The sequence below is a fragment of the Lepidochelys olivacea genome (assembly GCF_965140295.1).
Source record: "Lepidochelys olivacea isolate rLepOli2 genome assembly, chromosome: 13".
Taxonomy (NCBI): Eukaryota; Metazoa; Chordata; order Testudines; family Cheloniidae; genus Lepidochelys; species Lepidochelys olivacea.
In genome coordinates, this window is record NC_140423.1 from 15,492,693 (window position 1) to 15,507,411 (window position 14,719).

Genomic DNA, 14,719 nt, shown 5'->3' on the forward strand with positions numbered 1-14,719 from the left:
ACTTCTTCCACTGCTCCCTGGAGAAAGGGGATTGTGATGAATGCATGTTATATATGGATTCCTTACTTTTAAGACCCCCTTTCCCTCCTGCTTGAAGGAGCATGGGCAGCTTGGTAAAAGCCCTGAGACTTTTTAGGCCATTTTCTGAATTGCTTGCCAACATTTGTTTATTTTAAAGTGATAGACTGTGATCTCACCATCCTATAGCTGCTGCTTGATTGGCTTTACAGAAGGTAGTACTTTCATGGAATAGGGAGCAGCTTGGGCAGCTACTGAGCCTGGGAGGTTTGTAGATCCCCTTGGACTATCCAGATAGAGAAGCAATTTTATGTTAGCCGTAAAAAGGCCTTAATTCCCCAGCACACTGTAATGCAAAGGTAAAGCATGCTCCTGATCCCTGAAAAAAGGATACTGAATCTAGCATACTGATCACTCTGTGTCATTTACTGGCATGGTTCAGATTATTTATTTAGCTTTCCAGGCATTTCTGAGAGGCTTAAACTGCAAAAGGAGAAATTTCACTGGTACCTTTCAGTAAAAGACAGATAAATGTCAGTCATTTGCATGAGTGAGTGGATCGTGTTGGAAAAACATACCCAATGTCGTGGTTCCTGAATCAGAGTTCAGCTGAAGATTTCAAATCACTTTCAAATAGTTATAAGAAACAAGCCACCGTTCTTCTAACTTGGAGAGGAGGGGCTGCCTGTGCAGGAAAAGGCACAATAGTAGGCTTCCCCTGCCCCCACCCTTTCATCCCACTGTGAAATGCCTGTGTTTCTAGCCCAACCAGGAGGATCTGATGGTTAAGATTTTAGGATTTTCATAAGCTTAGGATGTTTTCCCTCCTTTGCTTCTCTGTGTGTCATGAATGCATCTAGTAAGCCGTTTGAATGCTGTTTGTGTATCCATTCTAGGAAGACAGTGACCCTCCAGTGAATGAAAGCTTAAGCATAGAAAACACCCTCTGGGCCAGCACAGTGATTGCATCAGGTAAGATGGAAGCACGTATAATTTTTTTGAGGAGTATGTTAGCAATTTTTAAAAATCCTTTTGTAATTTGGAATAATCATCTCTGTCAGAGAATTTAGTGGTTGGAATGAAGTTTACCACTTGTCCTAACATCTCAGGGGAGCTGAGCTGACATCTAATTACCTCTTGGACATTTATAGATGAGAAGGAACTGGAATTCCAGGGGCCTTTGGGCGCTTCTTAAGCGTCTGCTACCAGAATAGCACTTAATTGCTACATTGACATTCTAATCTGTAACAGAAATGGTGTCAAATAGAGTCTAGTAATAGAAGCTAACATAAAAGATCTTCAGGTAAATGCTTCCACTAGGTTATGGTTCTATAAATAAAAAGCATTCTGTGATACATTTTGGGTTGTTACATACACACACTAAAGTTGCTAGGAATGAGAGGAGTCAATATTCTCTTCTGAATGCTTGTCTGGAGAAAAGGCTCATTCTTTCACTAGCTAAGGTGCCCTTAAGTAACAAGAGAGTGTCAGAAGAAGAGTGAAATTCTGCAGTGCAGTTTGAGGATTGAAGTTTTTGAGTTTTAGAGGTTTCACTTTATGGTTTGAGACACTTCACAAAGTGACTGATGGGAAGGAATATGAACTTCAGAAAGTTTCTCTTTGTAATGGAACAATCGAAACACCTCCTCTTCCCCTCCCCCCCCAACATTTCATTAGCAGAGAAAGGTAGGTGCATTTCATTTCTGCAATGTTTCCATCCAATTCTCCTGCTCCTTCTCTTTAAAATATGCTAAAATTTAATATATGTTGTCACAGTGATATGTCAAAAGGTAATTAAATATAGCTGTCCAAATATAGTACTGTAGAGTAAATCTTATTTATAGTTCAGTAATTGTCAACTGATTGGCAACTAACCTTCCCCACCACCCCTGATGCAAACACACAAGTACTAGTGCAGGCAGCTTCAAATATCAAATAGACTGTTCAGAGCACATTTTCAATTCAGTCCATCTCCTAAACCAAATAAGAAGACAAAGAGGCAGGAAAGCCATTGTTCTAGTAACTCTTGCCTCTTCAGATATGTTTTTCTATTCTATCTTACTTATTTTGTGTGCTAGATAATTTAAACTGGAACTCTTAATCAATTCATATAGTCTTCTGAAGTCTTTCCTGATCTGTTAATGGCTCTATATTTGTATGACATGACCAGACTCAGAGTGAAATTATGTCCCCATGGAAATCAATGGCAAAAGTCCTTTTGACTTCAGTGGGGCCAGGATTTTACCCTCAGTGCGCCTAGAGAGTATTGTGCTCTTCCCAATCTGTGCCATCAGATGTGCTTATATGCACATGGGCTGTCATGTATAGGCACTTGTACTATGGTGGGAGAAACTGCATGCATTCAGATCTACCCGATAAGCTTATTATTTACAGTAGCTCCCAGAAGACCCTATCAGGATTGGCGCTCCATTGTTCTATCTTCTGTACAAAATGATACAAAGACTTTTCCTCTGCCCTAAAGAGCTCACAATTTGAGCCCAATCTGTCACTTATGCCTGTGAGCAAAGTTACTTGTGTACACATGTGTTTGTGGGATCAGTCGAGAAGAATGGCATTTTAAAATATTTTAATAGCTTTTTAAATAGTTTATACAATGTAGTCTATTTCAAATATCCATAAAACAATTAGGAACAAGTACCCAGTGAAAATTTTGTTCTGCTCAGAAAAATTAATAGGCCTTTTCCATCCCCTAATAGGCTTTCCCCCTATTTTAACTTCTGTGATTCTACACGGAACAGTTTCCCTATCTCTTTAGTAGAATAAATAATACACATGCGATTGGGGGCAGCACTGAGTTAAAGCAGAGCTTTGCAGCATGTCCATCTGCTGCTGCGGTAGGAGCGAGTCTGACTCCGCTTGCTGTTTGCTGTCAGATTTGGAGTAGCCTGCCATCTGCTGATCTGAATTAGTGTGCTTGCCACCTTCTGTCATCTGGCTCCGGAGACTTATTTTTAAAGAATGCTTCCCAGGATATTTTTAGTTTGAATTAGTTTTACATCTTAAGTTTTATTTAAAAATAATATGTTTGCGGCCTTCTGAAACCTTGGTTAGTAATGGGCATGGTGGGAATTGGGCAAGGTATTAAAACCGCAATATTTGTTAGTCTCTAAGGTGCCACAAGTACTCCTTTTCTTTTTGCGGATACAGACAAACCCGGCTGCTACTCTGAAACCTGTCAATGGGTTTAGAGCAACTAAAAGAATCTGGTTTCTAAGAGGCATACACTCACTGTTAGCCCTTTTGAAATGGCTCAGTGTATTACTTATTTTAGCATTAAAATATATTTGCCACCTCCCAGCAGCTCCATCTGTTCCTGCATAGTAGGAATTAGTATGATTCTGTCTCTTCCTGAGAATAGGCAGGCGTATGTCTAGTTTAACATTCACGATATAGTTTTAAAGTTACGTAATACATTTATTTAGTTCATGTGATTATGCCTAGCTCTCACTGGTCCCAATGACTGTAACAGCCTTTCTCCGACCCTTTGCCTCTCTGTTAATATTGTAAACTGTTCAGGCCAGTGATTGTTTCTTAACATGTGTCTGCACAGTGCCTAGCACAATGGGGCCTCTACAAAGCTACAATATTACTGGAATTTTTCCATTGACTTGAATGGAGCAGGATCAAGTCCTGTGTCTCCTGTTTGGATGCAACTTCACTGCTCTGCTTATAGCAACTTCATGCAGTTTTCTTTTATCAGAATTTTATAACTGAGAAAGAACTTACAAACCACAGCACTGACTAAAAATTTAATTTTCCAAACGTTTGATAAAACTTGGATCTTCTGCCTATCCAAATCTAGTGAAGACTTTTCAAATGGATTTTTTTTTTAAACCAAACCCAATGAATTCAGTTTAATGAGCTCTTAATTTAAGAAAGTTATTGGTCTTCCTGACTCTGCTGCTAGACTGAGTTGTCTTCCAGATGTCAGTTATTTTACAAAGAAGAAAAAAACCCTCGGATTCCCATGCATTGTGGATCTGTCTGTGTGCAAATGGAATGCTAATTCTTAAAAGATGAGCTGGGGTAGTAGAAAGGAAATGTACCTGGCATCTTTTGCACAGTTGCACAAAAGAAAGATCAAACTGAGCTGTATAGTTTAATCAGGAATATTTGTCACTACAAATATACGGATTCATGGCCTGTGTAATTTATCCATACAGTGTAGTAGGAAGGCCATCAAAAGAATATTGCGCTAACTATTGCAGATCAGCTTAGCCTTCTTTATTATGATGCTCCCCTTATTGAAGTTGCAAAGTTGTGTGTGATGAATGTCTTATTGCATGCCCTGTATGGAACATGGTGTTGTGATAATCATTCTGTCATCCGTAGTCTGTTACATTCCACACAGCCCTTAGCACAGTGGTCCCCAAACTTTTTACCTCGTGCCCTCCGCCTACCCCGGAGCCAGTGCTGGGAGCGGGGCCAGGGCTCTGAGAGGTGGGGACTCCGACAGAGGTAAGGGGGCAGACGTTGGAGCCACACCTAGGGGGCGGGGCCAGGGGTCGAGGTCGACATCCAGGGTTTCGGGTGCAAGGCTGGCAGTAAAGGCTGGCAACCGGGTCCCAGGCATGAGGCTGGCAGCAAGGGCTGACAGCCGGGGTCCCAGGCCGGCAGCCAGAGCCAAGGCCAGGAGCAGAGTTGGGTGGTGTTCCCCCCCCACCCCCCCACATTCAAGGCTGGCCTGGGCCCTGAATATTTCTCTGGGCCCCACAGTTTGGGGACCTCTGCCTTAGCACTACAAAGTAAGTCTTGGACAAGCAGCACACTGAGGGAGAGAACCACATTGGAGTCATGGATTTGCATGAATGTCCTCTGTGCATCTAACACGTACAAAATATCTTTAAAAATATAGGCCCTAACAGCTGTTTATATGCCCTGCACAACTTGTTTGCCCTTGTATGCCCTGTGAGAGAGGCATAATTCCGCAACCTTTATGAGACAGGAAGAGGAAGCCATCAAGGCTCATGGTCACGTGTCGAACACATTGGATTGCACAGTCCTGTTTCACTGAAATTGCCATCAGGGCTACAGTGACTTCAGACTTGTGAAGTGCACCAGTTAAAGATGTTCGAGTGCTTCTAGGGCCAGAATTAAAATATAACTGCATGCATTTGATCAACATTCTCCCAAAATTATGGAAGCACTAACTGGATATGAGTCCTTGGGGTGTCTGTCCTACTAAGTATTCCATCACCCACAGGAGCTTAGTGCTGGGGTAGAAATGTGCAATGCTGACATGTTGCAAAATGTATGCAATACTGACATTCTGCAACTAGATAACCACGTTGCTGTTTAAATGTTGTATTATATTTCCATTAGCTAGCAGTGATGGCCACTAGAATGAAGTGGCTGTTTTATGCTTTTCGAGGACAATAGTAAGGCTTAAACAGTTTGTAGCCTCTAGGGCCGGCAACCTAAGCAACAGTACAACTTTGTGGTGGCAATTGGTGGTGGTGAACCGAAACCCCTGCTTTTCAACTCCTTTGATTGCAACAGGGTGGGAATTCACACCAAGAGTTTAAGGGAGGAAAATGGGAGAAGGGGGTATCTTATCCTTTTAGGCACTATAGTAGATTAATTTATGTTGCCTTATCTAAAGGTTAATTGCACAGACGATAATTAAGAGTGCTGTGTCCAGCTTCAAGCATTGGCATTTGTAGGAGGGAGATACTCTGAATATAAAAATCAGTCTCCGTTTCTCCACCCTTCCAATTTATATCCCATGTATTTGAATCAGTTGATTTGATTTTTTTTGTTTTTTTGGGGGGGGGTGCTCTCCATGCTTTCTAAAATTAATCTACTAAAAACGTGCCTGCACATTGAGTCCGTGGATAAAATAAACCTTTAAGAACAAGCATCATCCCAACCATTTTTTTTAAAAAAAGCGCCATTATTTAACCTGTTCATCCCAGAATAATATATATCGTGTTTTTTATTTCATTTAGGCACAGTTGTGGGAGTTGTTCTTTACACAGGGAGGGAACTGCGCAGTGTCATGAACACTTCAAATCCACGAAGTAAGGTACAGTGTTTAGCCATTGGTGTACAATAGTAGACAGTTGGGCCACCATAGTACCATGGATCTCAACCTGTGGGTTGTAAACTCATTCCCACTCCTGATGTTTGACTAAGCTGATTTTCTAGGTTCTTAGTAATCAGTTCTCCTCAGATACGAGAAATAGTGTAAATTCATTACCCCAGTTCCTATGGCACTGCCTTTGCGTCACCCATGGACTCCTTATTTCTTCTAAAGCACCATGTGAACCGAGATTGTTTATGGGGTGCATCTGACGATAACTAGTTGAGGGAGAGTTAGCATACAATCACCGCATTAAAGAGGCTGAGAATCTCTGATCTAGCCCAGTATTCTATCTCTTGCAGATACATACGCCCATGGGTGTAGTTTGTTGGGTGGGGGGGCGGCAGAGGGGTCATTGCTCCCCCTCAAACTGCAAGCCTTGGGCAGGTGGGCAATTGCCCATCCCCACCACACTCAGCCCCATTTGCCTGACTGGACCTGCCCCTGCAAACTTTGCGTACACCTGCTGTTTCAGAGAAAAATGAAACATTATCAGTGGGGGCAACCATGTAAAGGTTCATCATGGAGATACTGTTGAGTTTCTGTCTCTTACACAGCAAACATCTAACCAAGGTGTAAACTGGGCAGCATCAGCTGAGTAGTGATTTACTTCCAGTGTGCAATTAAGGATACTCCTCATAGGTGGTCTCTTCCTGTCTTACTTTCTCAGGCCTGGTCTACAAGTGGTTTTTGGTACCAGAATAGTGATGTATGTTAGGGGTACGAATCGTTATTTATCAGTAATTATATTGGTACAACCCCTAGTGTTCGCTCAGTTGTAGTGGCTTGGCTTATTGTGCAGGATTAAACTCTACTAGTATAAGTACATTTATACCAGTGTAACTGGATCCACACTAGCTTTAACTATAAAGATAAATTGAAATTGTGTACACACAATCTTGTATGGTGTCCCTTAGCTAAGTTTAGTTCTGTGGATGTTAGTGGCCAGTTGCTGACGATATGAGGTGTCTCAGATCTCTTCACCCAAGTGCTAACCGAGTTGATCTCTTCTAAATACCGTTTTTTTTTTAAAAGGCCGCTTGCATTAGAAAGTGGCAGCAGCAGGTGTGTAGAACTCCAGTGCTTGTGACACTGTAACTCCAAAGGCTTGGAAGCATGAAGGTTGAGTTGGGGAAAGTGTTGCTTTGAAATGCAAAACAGTACAGGGATTTAAATGAAGAGATGAAAATGTGTCTGGGGATGAACGTCTTGGAACGGCCAGTTGATTTGAAACTAATGTTTAATCTCGCTCTTGCTGTTTTTAATTTTGTGCGGGTCCCCACCCCTGTAGTCTCTAGAGCTCTGTTTCGTTTATTGCATTCATTTCTTCTGCATTGGAAATGTACGCATCAGTCCCATTAGCTCTTTGGGTGCATGCACACTCGAAGGCATGATGGCAGCTCATGCCAAATATGAGAACACGACATGGATTAATCTCTCGATTTTACACTGTGGAAAATATTTTATTTTATTTGCTTAGATTGGCCTATTTGACTTGGAAGTGAACTGCCTCACCAAAATCTTGTTTGGAGCCCTTGTGGTGGTCTCGCTTGTCATGGTGGCCCTCCAGCATTTCGCAGGCCGCTGGTATCTTCAGATCATACGATTCCTCCTCCTGTTTTCAAACATCATTCCTATTAGGTAAGCCAATCAATTAACCCTTCCCAGCAAAATGTATTAGCCTTCTACTCTGCCACACTTTAACATACACATCTAGAATTTTACAATATTGGACTTACTTGTTAGGTCTCCAGAAATGAGGGATTAGAAATGCCTATTGCAGGGACAGCCTCTCTTGCTCTATAGGCATCCTGTTTCCCTGAAGAGAGGTGAGCAAAAATGAAGGGGGTGAGGGGAAGAAAGCAAACCACCACGATTTTTAATTTTTTTTTTAACCTCTGGTTTTTTGGTTGTTGATCATTTTGTCCCTACTTAGATGGTGTGTCCATCTTCCATTCACAGTGTATCTTTTTTGCTTAGCAACTTCGAACTTCTCATTGCTGTCACAGGAGCTAATACATGGTTCTCCCTCAACACTTTCTTGTGCTGATCAATTCTAATATGGAAGTCTCATCCTTTTATTACAGCACTTTCCTGTGGTAGCTCATGATGTTTGTCCAAAGGTTTATAGCAAATTTATTATCCCCATACTTTGGGGACAATCTCAGATGATATTTTTTTTTTAGCCCTTTTGTTCTTTTTTTCCCCAACATAGCTTACGTGTGAACCTGGATATGGGGAAAATAGTCTACAGCTGGATGATCCGTAGGGATTCCAAAATTCCTGGGACAGTGGTTCGATCCAGCACTATTCCAGAGCAGCTCGGACGGATATCCTATTTACTTACAGACAAAACAGGTATGCAGGTAAATGAGTTATCAGGAGTTTTGGTGTAGGCAAAAGCGTGAAGGAGGTCTTTGGGTAACATTTTCTTTGAATAGTCAAATAAGTTAATATACGTTCTTCTTTGATGGGGTAGGAAAATGTAACACAGTGGTCTCCAACCTTTTTACAAGATCATTTTTTGAATTTAAGTGCAACCCAGGATCTACCCCACCCCTTCCCTGTGGCCCTGCCCCTTCACCAAAGCCGTGCCCACTCCATCCCCTCCTCCACCACCACCCCAATCGCTCGCTCTCCAACGTCCTCACTCACTTTCACTGGGCTGGGGTAGGGGGTTGAGGTTCGGGAAGGGGTGCAGGCTCTGGGCTGAGGCTGACGGGTTCGGAGTGTGGGAGAGTACTCCGGGCTGGGGCAGAGTGTTGGGGTGCAGGAGGGGGTACAGGGTGCTGGCTGTGGGAGGGGGCTCAGTGCTGGGGCAGGGGTTTAGGGTGTAGGCAGTTGGCTCTGGGAAGGGACTCAGGGCTGGGGTGCAGGCTCCTGCTGGGGGGCACTTACCTCGGGCAGCTCCTGGTTGGCGGTGCAGCAGGGCTAAGGAAGGGGCCAACGCGCCCCTGAAGCCCCTGGGAGGGACATGTGGCTCCATAGGCACTACCCATCTCTGCAGGCACCGCCCCCGCAACTCCCATTGACCACAGCTTCCTATTCCCAGACAATGAGAGCTGCAGGGGTGGTGTCTGCAGAGAGGGGCAGCGCGTGGAGATCCTGCCTCAGGCTGCGGGGGCGCGCTGGCCACTTTTGGGAGCAGTGTGGGGCCAGGGCAGGCAGGGAGCCTGCCTTAGCGGCTGTGCAGCTAGAGATCCCTATCGACTGGTAGTCTCCAGGATCGACCAGTTGATCGCGATCGACCAGTTGGTGACCACTGATATAACGTATCTTCTTTTCTAACCGGGATTTCCTTTTAGAAAATGTGGTTCAGTATAAACAATGTTTTGAATCTCCATGTTGTTCTCATATATAATAGAGCCCTTCCTTAATGAGGGGGTGTGCACAGAAACGGGCAAGAGACCTGAATGATTTTTCACCCCTTATGGTTTATTGTGTGTTTTTCTCACCATCACTCACTTCTGTCAGTCTTTAGTCCCTGTTCTGTGAGCTAGAGGGAATGGAATAACTTCCTTCTTCCCCTTTTTTTTTTTTTTTTTAAAATACACTTATTTTCAGTTTGGAAGTTGGACAGAAATATACAAAATAAAGTTCTGTTAGTTTTCTTCTTCTTTTTCCAGTTTTTCTCCCCAGAATGAAAAACTGAAAAAACTTTTTTTTTTGGCTTGAAACACAGTGTTTTGATTTGTGAAATAAAATTTACCTTTTCAAAATGAAACTTTAAATCAACATTTCCAGTTTTTGTGGCTTTTATTTATTTTGGTGAAGTTTTGGTGCCTTGAAAATGCATTGTTTAGCGAGCAGTAAATTTGCCAAATACATTTTGCCCAGCTCTACAGACAACCCTTCTTTAGGAACAGAAACCAGTCACCTGCCATCATTCCAGCGTTTATTGTCATAGAACCTTCACGACTCTGGTCTAGGACAACAAAAGGCCTTAGTTAATAATCAAGGGCCAGATTCTGGGATGTCATCCCAGACCCATTTAAGTCAATGGATAAACTGAAATTGACTTCAGTGGGGTCAGGATTTCACACTGATACTCTTATCTCACTAAGCAGTAAGTTACTTGGTGAATAGTCTCATTTTAATGGAGCTCCTAGCCAAGTATTCTACCACTCCCTGCAAGAATCTACCCACAAATTATTAAGCTTGAAGCTGCACTAGTAGCTTATTATAGTAACTAGGTAAACATCTGTGCTCCCATCTCATCCTTTCTCTCTTTGTTGGGAAGAGCAGGGAATAGGGTTTGACTGGAAAATAAGTATCTGCCATGGCTTGGACGTGGCCTATAATGCTGCTTCTGTTACAGGAACTCTCACACAGAATGAGATGGTTTTTAAACGGCTTCACCTTGGGACAGTAGCCTATGGACTGGACTCCATGGATGAAGTGCAGAGCCATATATTTAGTATATATACGCAGGTAAAGTAAAGTCTGATTAACTTAACTCTTAGTTTGACAGGTCATTGGGCTGTTCATAAAGGGATCCTGACTACATAGCTCAAATTTTCAGTAAAACATATAGGCAGCTGCATGATTAATATGTATATATGTATAATTACCATACATACCAGCCGTGGCTGAAAAAAAAAAATCCTGACATTTCCGAGTTCTATCCAGAGATCATAGAATCATAGAATATCAGGGTTGGAAGGGACCTCTGAAGGTCATCTAGTCCAACCCCCTGCTCGAAGCAGGACCAATTCCCAGTTAAATCATCCCAGCCAGGGCTTTGTCAAGCCTGACCTTAAAAACCTCTAAGGAAGGAGATTCTACCACCTCCCTAGGTAACGCATTCCAGTGTTTCACCACCCTCTTAGTGAAAAAGTTTTTCCTAATATCCAATCTAAACCTCCCCCCCTGCAACTTGAGACCATTACTCCTCGTTCTGTCATCTGCTACCATTGAGAACAGTCTAGAGCCATCCTCTTTGGAACCCCCTTTCAGGTAGTTGAAAGCAGCTATCAAATCCCCCCTCATTCTTCTCTTCTGCAGGCTAAACAATCCCAGCTCCCTCAGCCTCTCCTCATAAGTCATGTGTTCTAGACCCCTAATCATTTTTGTTGCCCTTCGCTGGACTCTCTCCAATTTATCTACATCCTTCTTGTAGTATGGGGCCCAAAACTGGACACAGTACTCCAGATGAGGCCTCACCAATGTCGAATAGAGGGGAACGATCACGTCCCTCGATCTGCTCGCTATGCCCCTACTTATACATCCCAAAATGCCATTGGCCTTCTTGGCAACAAGGGCACACTGCTGACTCATATCCAGCTTCTCATCCACTGTCACCCCGAGGTCCTTTTCCACAGAACTGCTGCCTAGCCATTCGGTCCCTAGTCTGTAGCTGTGCATTGGGTTCTTCTGTCCTAAGTGCAGGACCCTGCACTTATCCTTATTGAACCTCATCAGATTTCTTTTGGCCCAATCCTCCAATTTGTCTAGGTCCTTCTGTATCCTATCCCTCCCCTCCAGCGTATCTACCACTCCTCCCAGTTTAGTATCATCCGCAAATTTGCTGAGAGTGCAATCCACACCATCCTCCAGATCATTTATGAAGATATTGAACAAAACCGGCCCCAGGACCGACCCTTGGGGCACTCCACTTGATACCGGCTGCCAACTAGACATGGAGCCATTGATCACTACCCGTTGAGCCCGACAATCTAGCCAGCTTTCTACCCACCTTATAGTGCATTCATCCAGCCCATACTTCCTTAACTTGCTGACAAGAATACTGTGGGAGACCGTGTCAAAAGCTTTGCTAAAGTCAAGAAACAATACATCCACTGCTTTCCCTTCATCCACAGAACCAGTAATCTCATCATAAAAGGCAATTAGATTAGTCAGGCATGACCTTCCCTTGGTGAATCCATGCTGGCTGTTCCTGATCACTTTCCTCTCATGCAAGTGCTTCAGGATTGATTCTTTGAGGACCTGCTCCATGATTTTTCCAGGGACTGAGGTGAGGCTGACTGGCCTGTAGTTCCCTGGATCCTCCTTCTTCCCTTTTTTAAAGATTGGCACTACATTAGCCTTTTTCCAGTTATCCGGGACTTCCCCTGTTCGCCACGAGTTTTCAAAGATAATGGCCAATGGCTCTGCAATCACAGCCGCCAATTCCTTCAGCACTCTCGGATGCAACTCGTCCGGCCCCATGGACTTGTGCACATCCAGCTTTTCTAAATAGTCCCTAACCACCTCTATCTCCACAGAGGGCTGGCCATCTCTTCCCCATTTTGTGATGCCCAGCGCAGCAGTCTGGGAGCTGACCTTGTTAGTGAAAACAGAGGCAAAAAAAGCATTGAGTACATTAGCTTTTTCCACATCCTCTGTCACTAGGTTGCCTCCCTCATTCAGTAAGGGGCCCACACTTTTCCTTGGCTTTCTTCTTGTTGCCAACATACCTGAAGAAACCCTTCTTGTTACTCTTGACATCTCTTGCTAGCTGCAGCTCCAGGTGCGATTTGGCCCTCCTGATATCATTCCTACATGCCCGAGCAATATTTTTATACTCTTCCCTGGTCATATGTCCAACCGTCCACTTCTTGTAAGCTTCTTTTTTATGTTTAAGATCCGCTAGGATTTCACCATTAAGCCAAGCTGGTCGCCTGCCATATTTACTATTCTTTCGACTCATCGGGATGGTTTGTCCCTGTAACCTCAACAGGGATTCCTTGAAATACAGCCAGATCACGAGTGAGGCTTAATTTTACTTAGAAATCACTGTCAACCCTCAGTGGCCAGGGCTCCCCACTGTCAGCCCCGCAGCCAGGGTTCCCCTGCCAATCTGGGAAGTGGGAGAGGGGACCCCACTGCAGTCCCTTCCCTTTCCCCCTCCTTCTCCCCCCCCGGCTGCAGCCTGGTGAAGGTGAAGAACCTTAAGAGGAGCATAGGTGAGGCTGGGAGGGCTGAACTATGGTCTGGGGCCTGCAGTGGGGCTGAAGTGAGGCGGGAGGGGGCTGGTAGGGTGGGAGGGCTATATTGATCTGAGCAGATGGGGTGAGTGCTGGGAGGGTGAACTGAGTGCAGTGGGGGTTGATGGGGGCTGTGGGACTGAACTGAGGGGGAGTTGAATTGAGGGGGTTGGGTTGGGACACAACTGATGAGGGACTGTGGGACAGGACTAATTGCTGGGCAGGAGAGTGGCAGATATGGGGGTGAGAGCTCCTGCAGCAGGGGCCAAAATCACCTTATCCAGTATATGTGGGAGTGGGCAACACTAATTGTCATATGTACACACCCTGGGGATGGCCAGTATGCGTTCAAAAATCAAGAGACTGACCTAAACACACAATGCAATCTGTTTAAAAAAGCTCATGAATTTTGGGCCAGAATTATGATTTTTGATCTCTTGTCGTTGGTAATACTGCATACAGTACAGTATCAGAAGTTTCCTGGGAATGTTTATGGTCCAAACCAAATATCCACTTTTCAAAACTGGCTACAACTTGGAAAGTTCTTCCACAGCGTTCTGTATCTTTTCAAAATTGTGTAAAATCATAGTTCAGGCTGATATAACAGTAATTTGTACTTTTGAAACTTGGCCAATTTTTCTCAACGTTAAATACCTAAAATCTCCAGGTAAATCACATGAGTAAGTACAGTATTTGACTTACAAAGCAAGGCCATCCTAGATGAACACCTGTCAGGGATGGTCTAGATAATACTTTGTCGTGCCATGAGTGCAGGGGACTGGACTAGATGATCTCTCAAGGTCCCTTCCAGTCCTATGTTTCTATGATAATGGGAGATTTTCCCTTAGCATTCCTTCTCTATGGTAGTGAACAATCTTGAACTTCTTTGTTTATATGCTTGCGCTCTTTTGGTTCAGTTTTGTATAACAAATAGACATCTTTTGAACTGTAAGGGTGAGAAAACTATATTTCCTGGCTCTGACTTGTAATTTCCTTTGTCATTCTCGTAAATTGGGTAAAGCTACCAAAGGACCCTAGCAGTCACTCCTGCAACTTCCTGTGAAGAAAAAGTAATGACCACAGCTGTGCCTACATATATCATGAAGGGCACATCCAAAACCATCAGCACCAATCCATGAAGTATGAACACATATCCTGTTGTCCTAGATTTGGGATTCATAATTCATTACAATCCTTTACAAATCCTCTTCGCAATAGATTGCTTTGAGCCTTCAATTATTATTTGAAATTTGTTTACATTTTAGTATTTTTTTCTGTCTCTTTTAAAGGGAAATGGTCCAGTAAAAATCAGACTTAAAAAGAACTTCCTCCCCTAAAACAAGTGAAAGTACTCTTTTTAAAAAAAATTTTTTTAATCCAAACTTAGTGAAATGCAAAAGGTTGGTCAATTTAACATTTTGGGTGCATGTAATAGTGTTAGGCTCCTGGGACTGCATTGCACACATTGCAGCAGAATGGTTAAATTCAATGAAAACACCTGTTCATTGAGAATTAAAATAACTAAACGTCACTCTTTATGCTAATGAGGGGCTTGATGATTTTTCATATCAAACATGTCATACCTTTTCCCCGAAAACAGGATGAATTTCTACTGCACTAGCCCAGCAGGTTAATTACCCTTGAAAAAATGTTTAACCCTTGGGAAGTCATC

General features: G+C 43.4%; 1 protein-coding gene across 1 annotated transcript in view; it reads left to right on the forward strand.

Moving 5' to 3' along the window:
• ATP9A (ATPase phospholipid transporting 9A (putative)) overlaps window positions 1-14,719 on the forward strand; it is a 94,880-nt gene that overhangs the window by 36,573 nt on the left and 43,588 nt on the right. Inside the window, exons 9-13 of the mRNA XM_084646286.1 lie at window positions 915-990; window positions 5,988-6,064; window positions 7,602-7,762; window positions 8,337-8,479; window positions 10,440-10,552. Of these exons, the coding sequence (XP_084502412.1) occupies window positions 915-990; window positions 5,988-6,064; window positions 7,602-7,762; window positions 8,337-8,479; window positions 10,440-10,552 (570 nt within the window). The remainder of the gene's footprint in view (window positions 1-914; window positions 991-5,987; window positions 6,065-7,601; window positions 7,763-8,336; window positions 8,480-10,439; window positions 10,553-14,719) is intronic.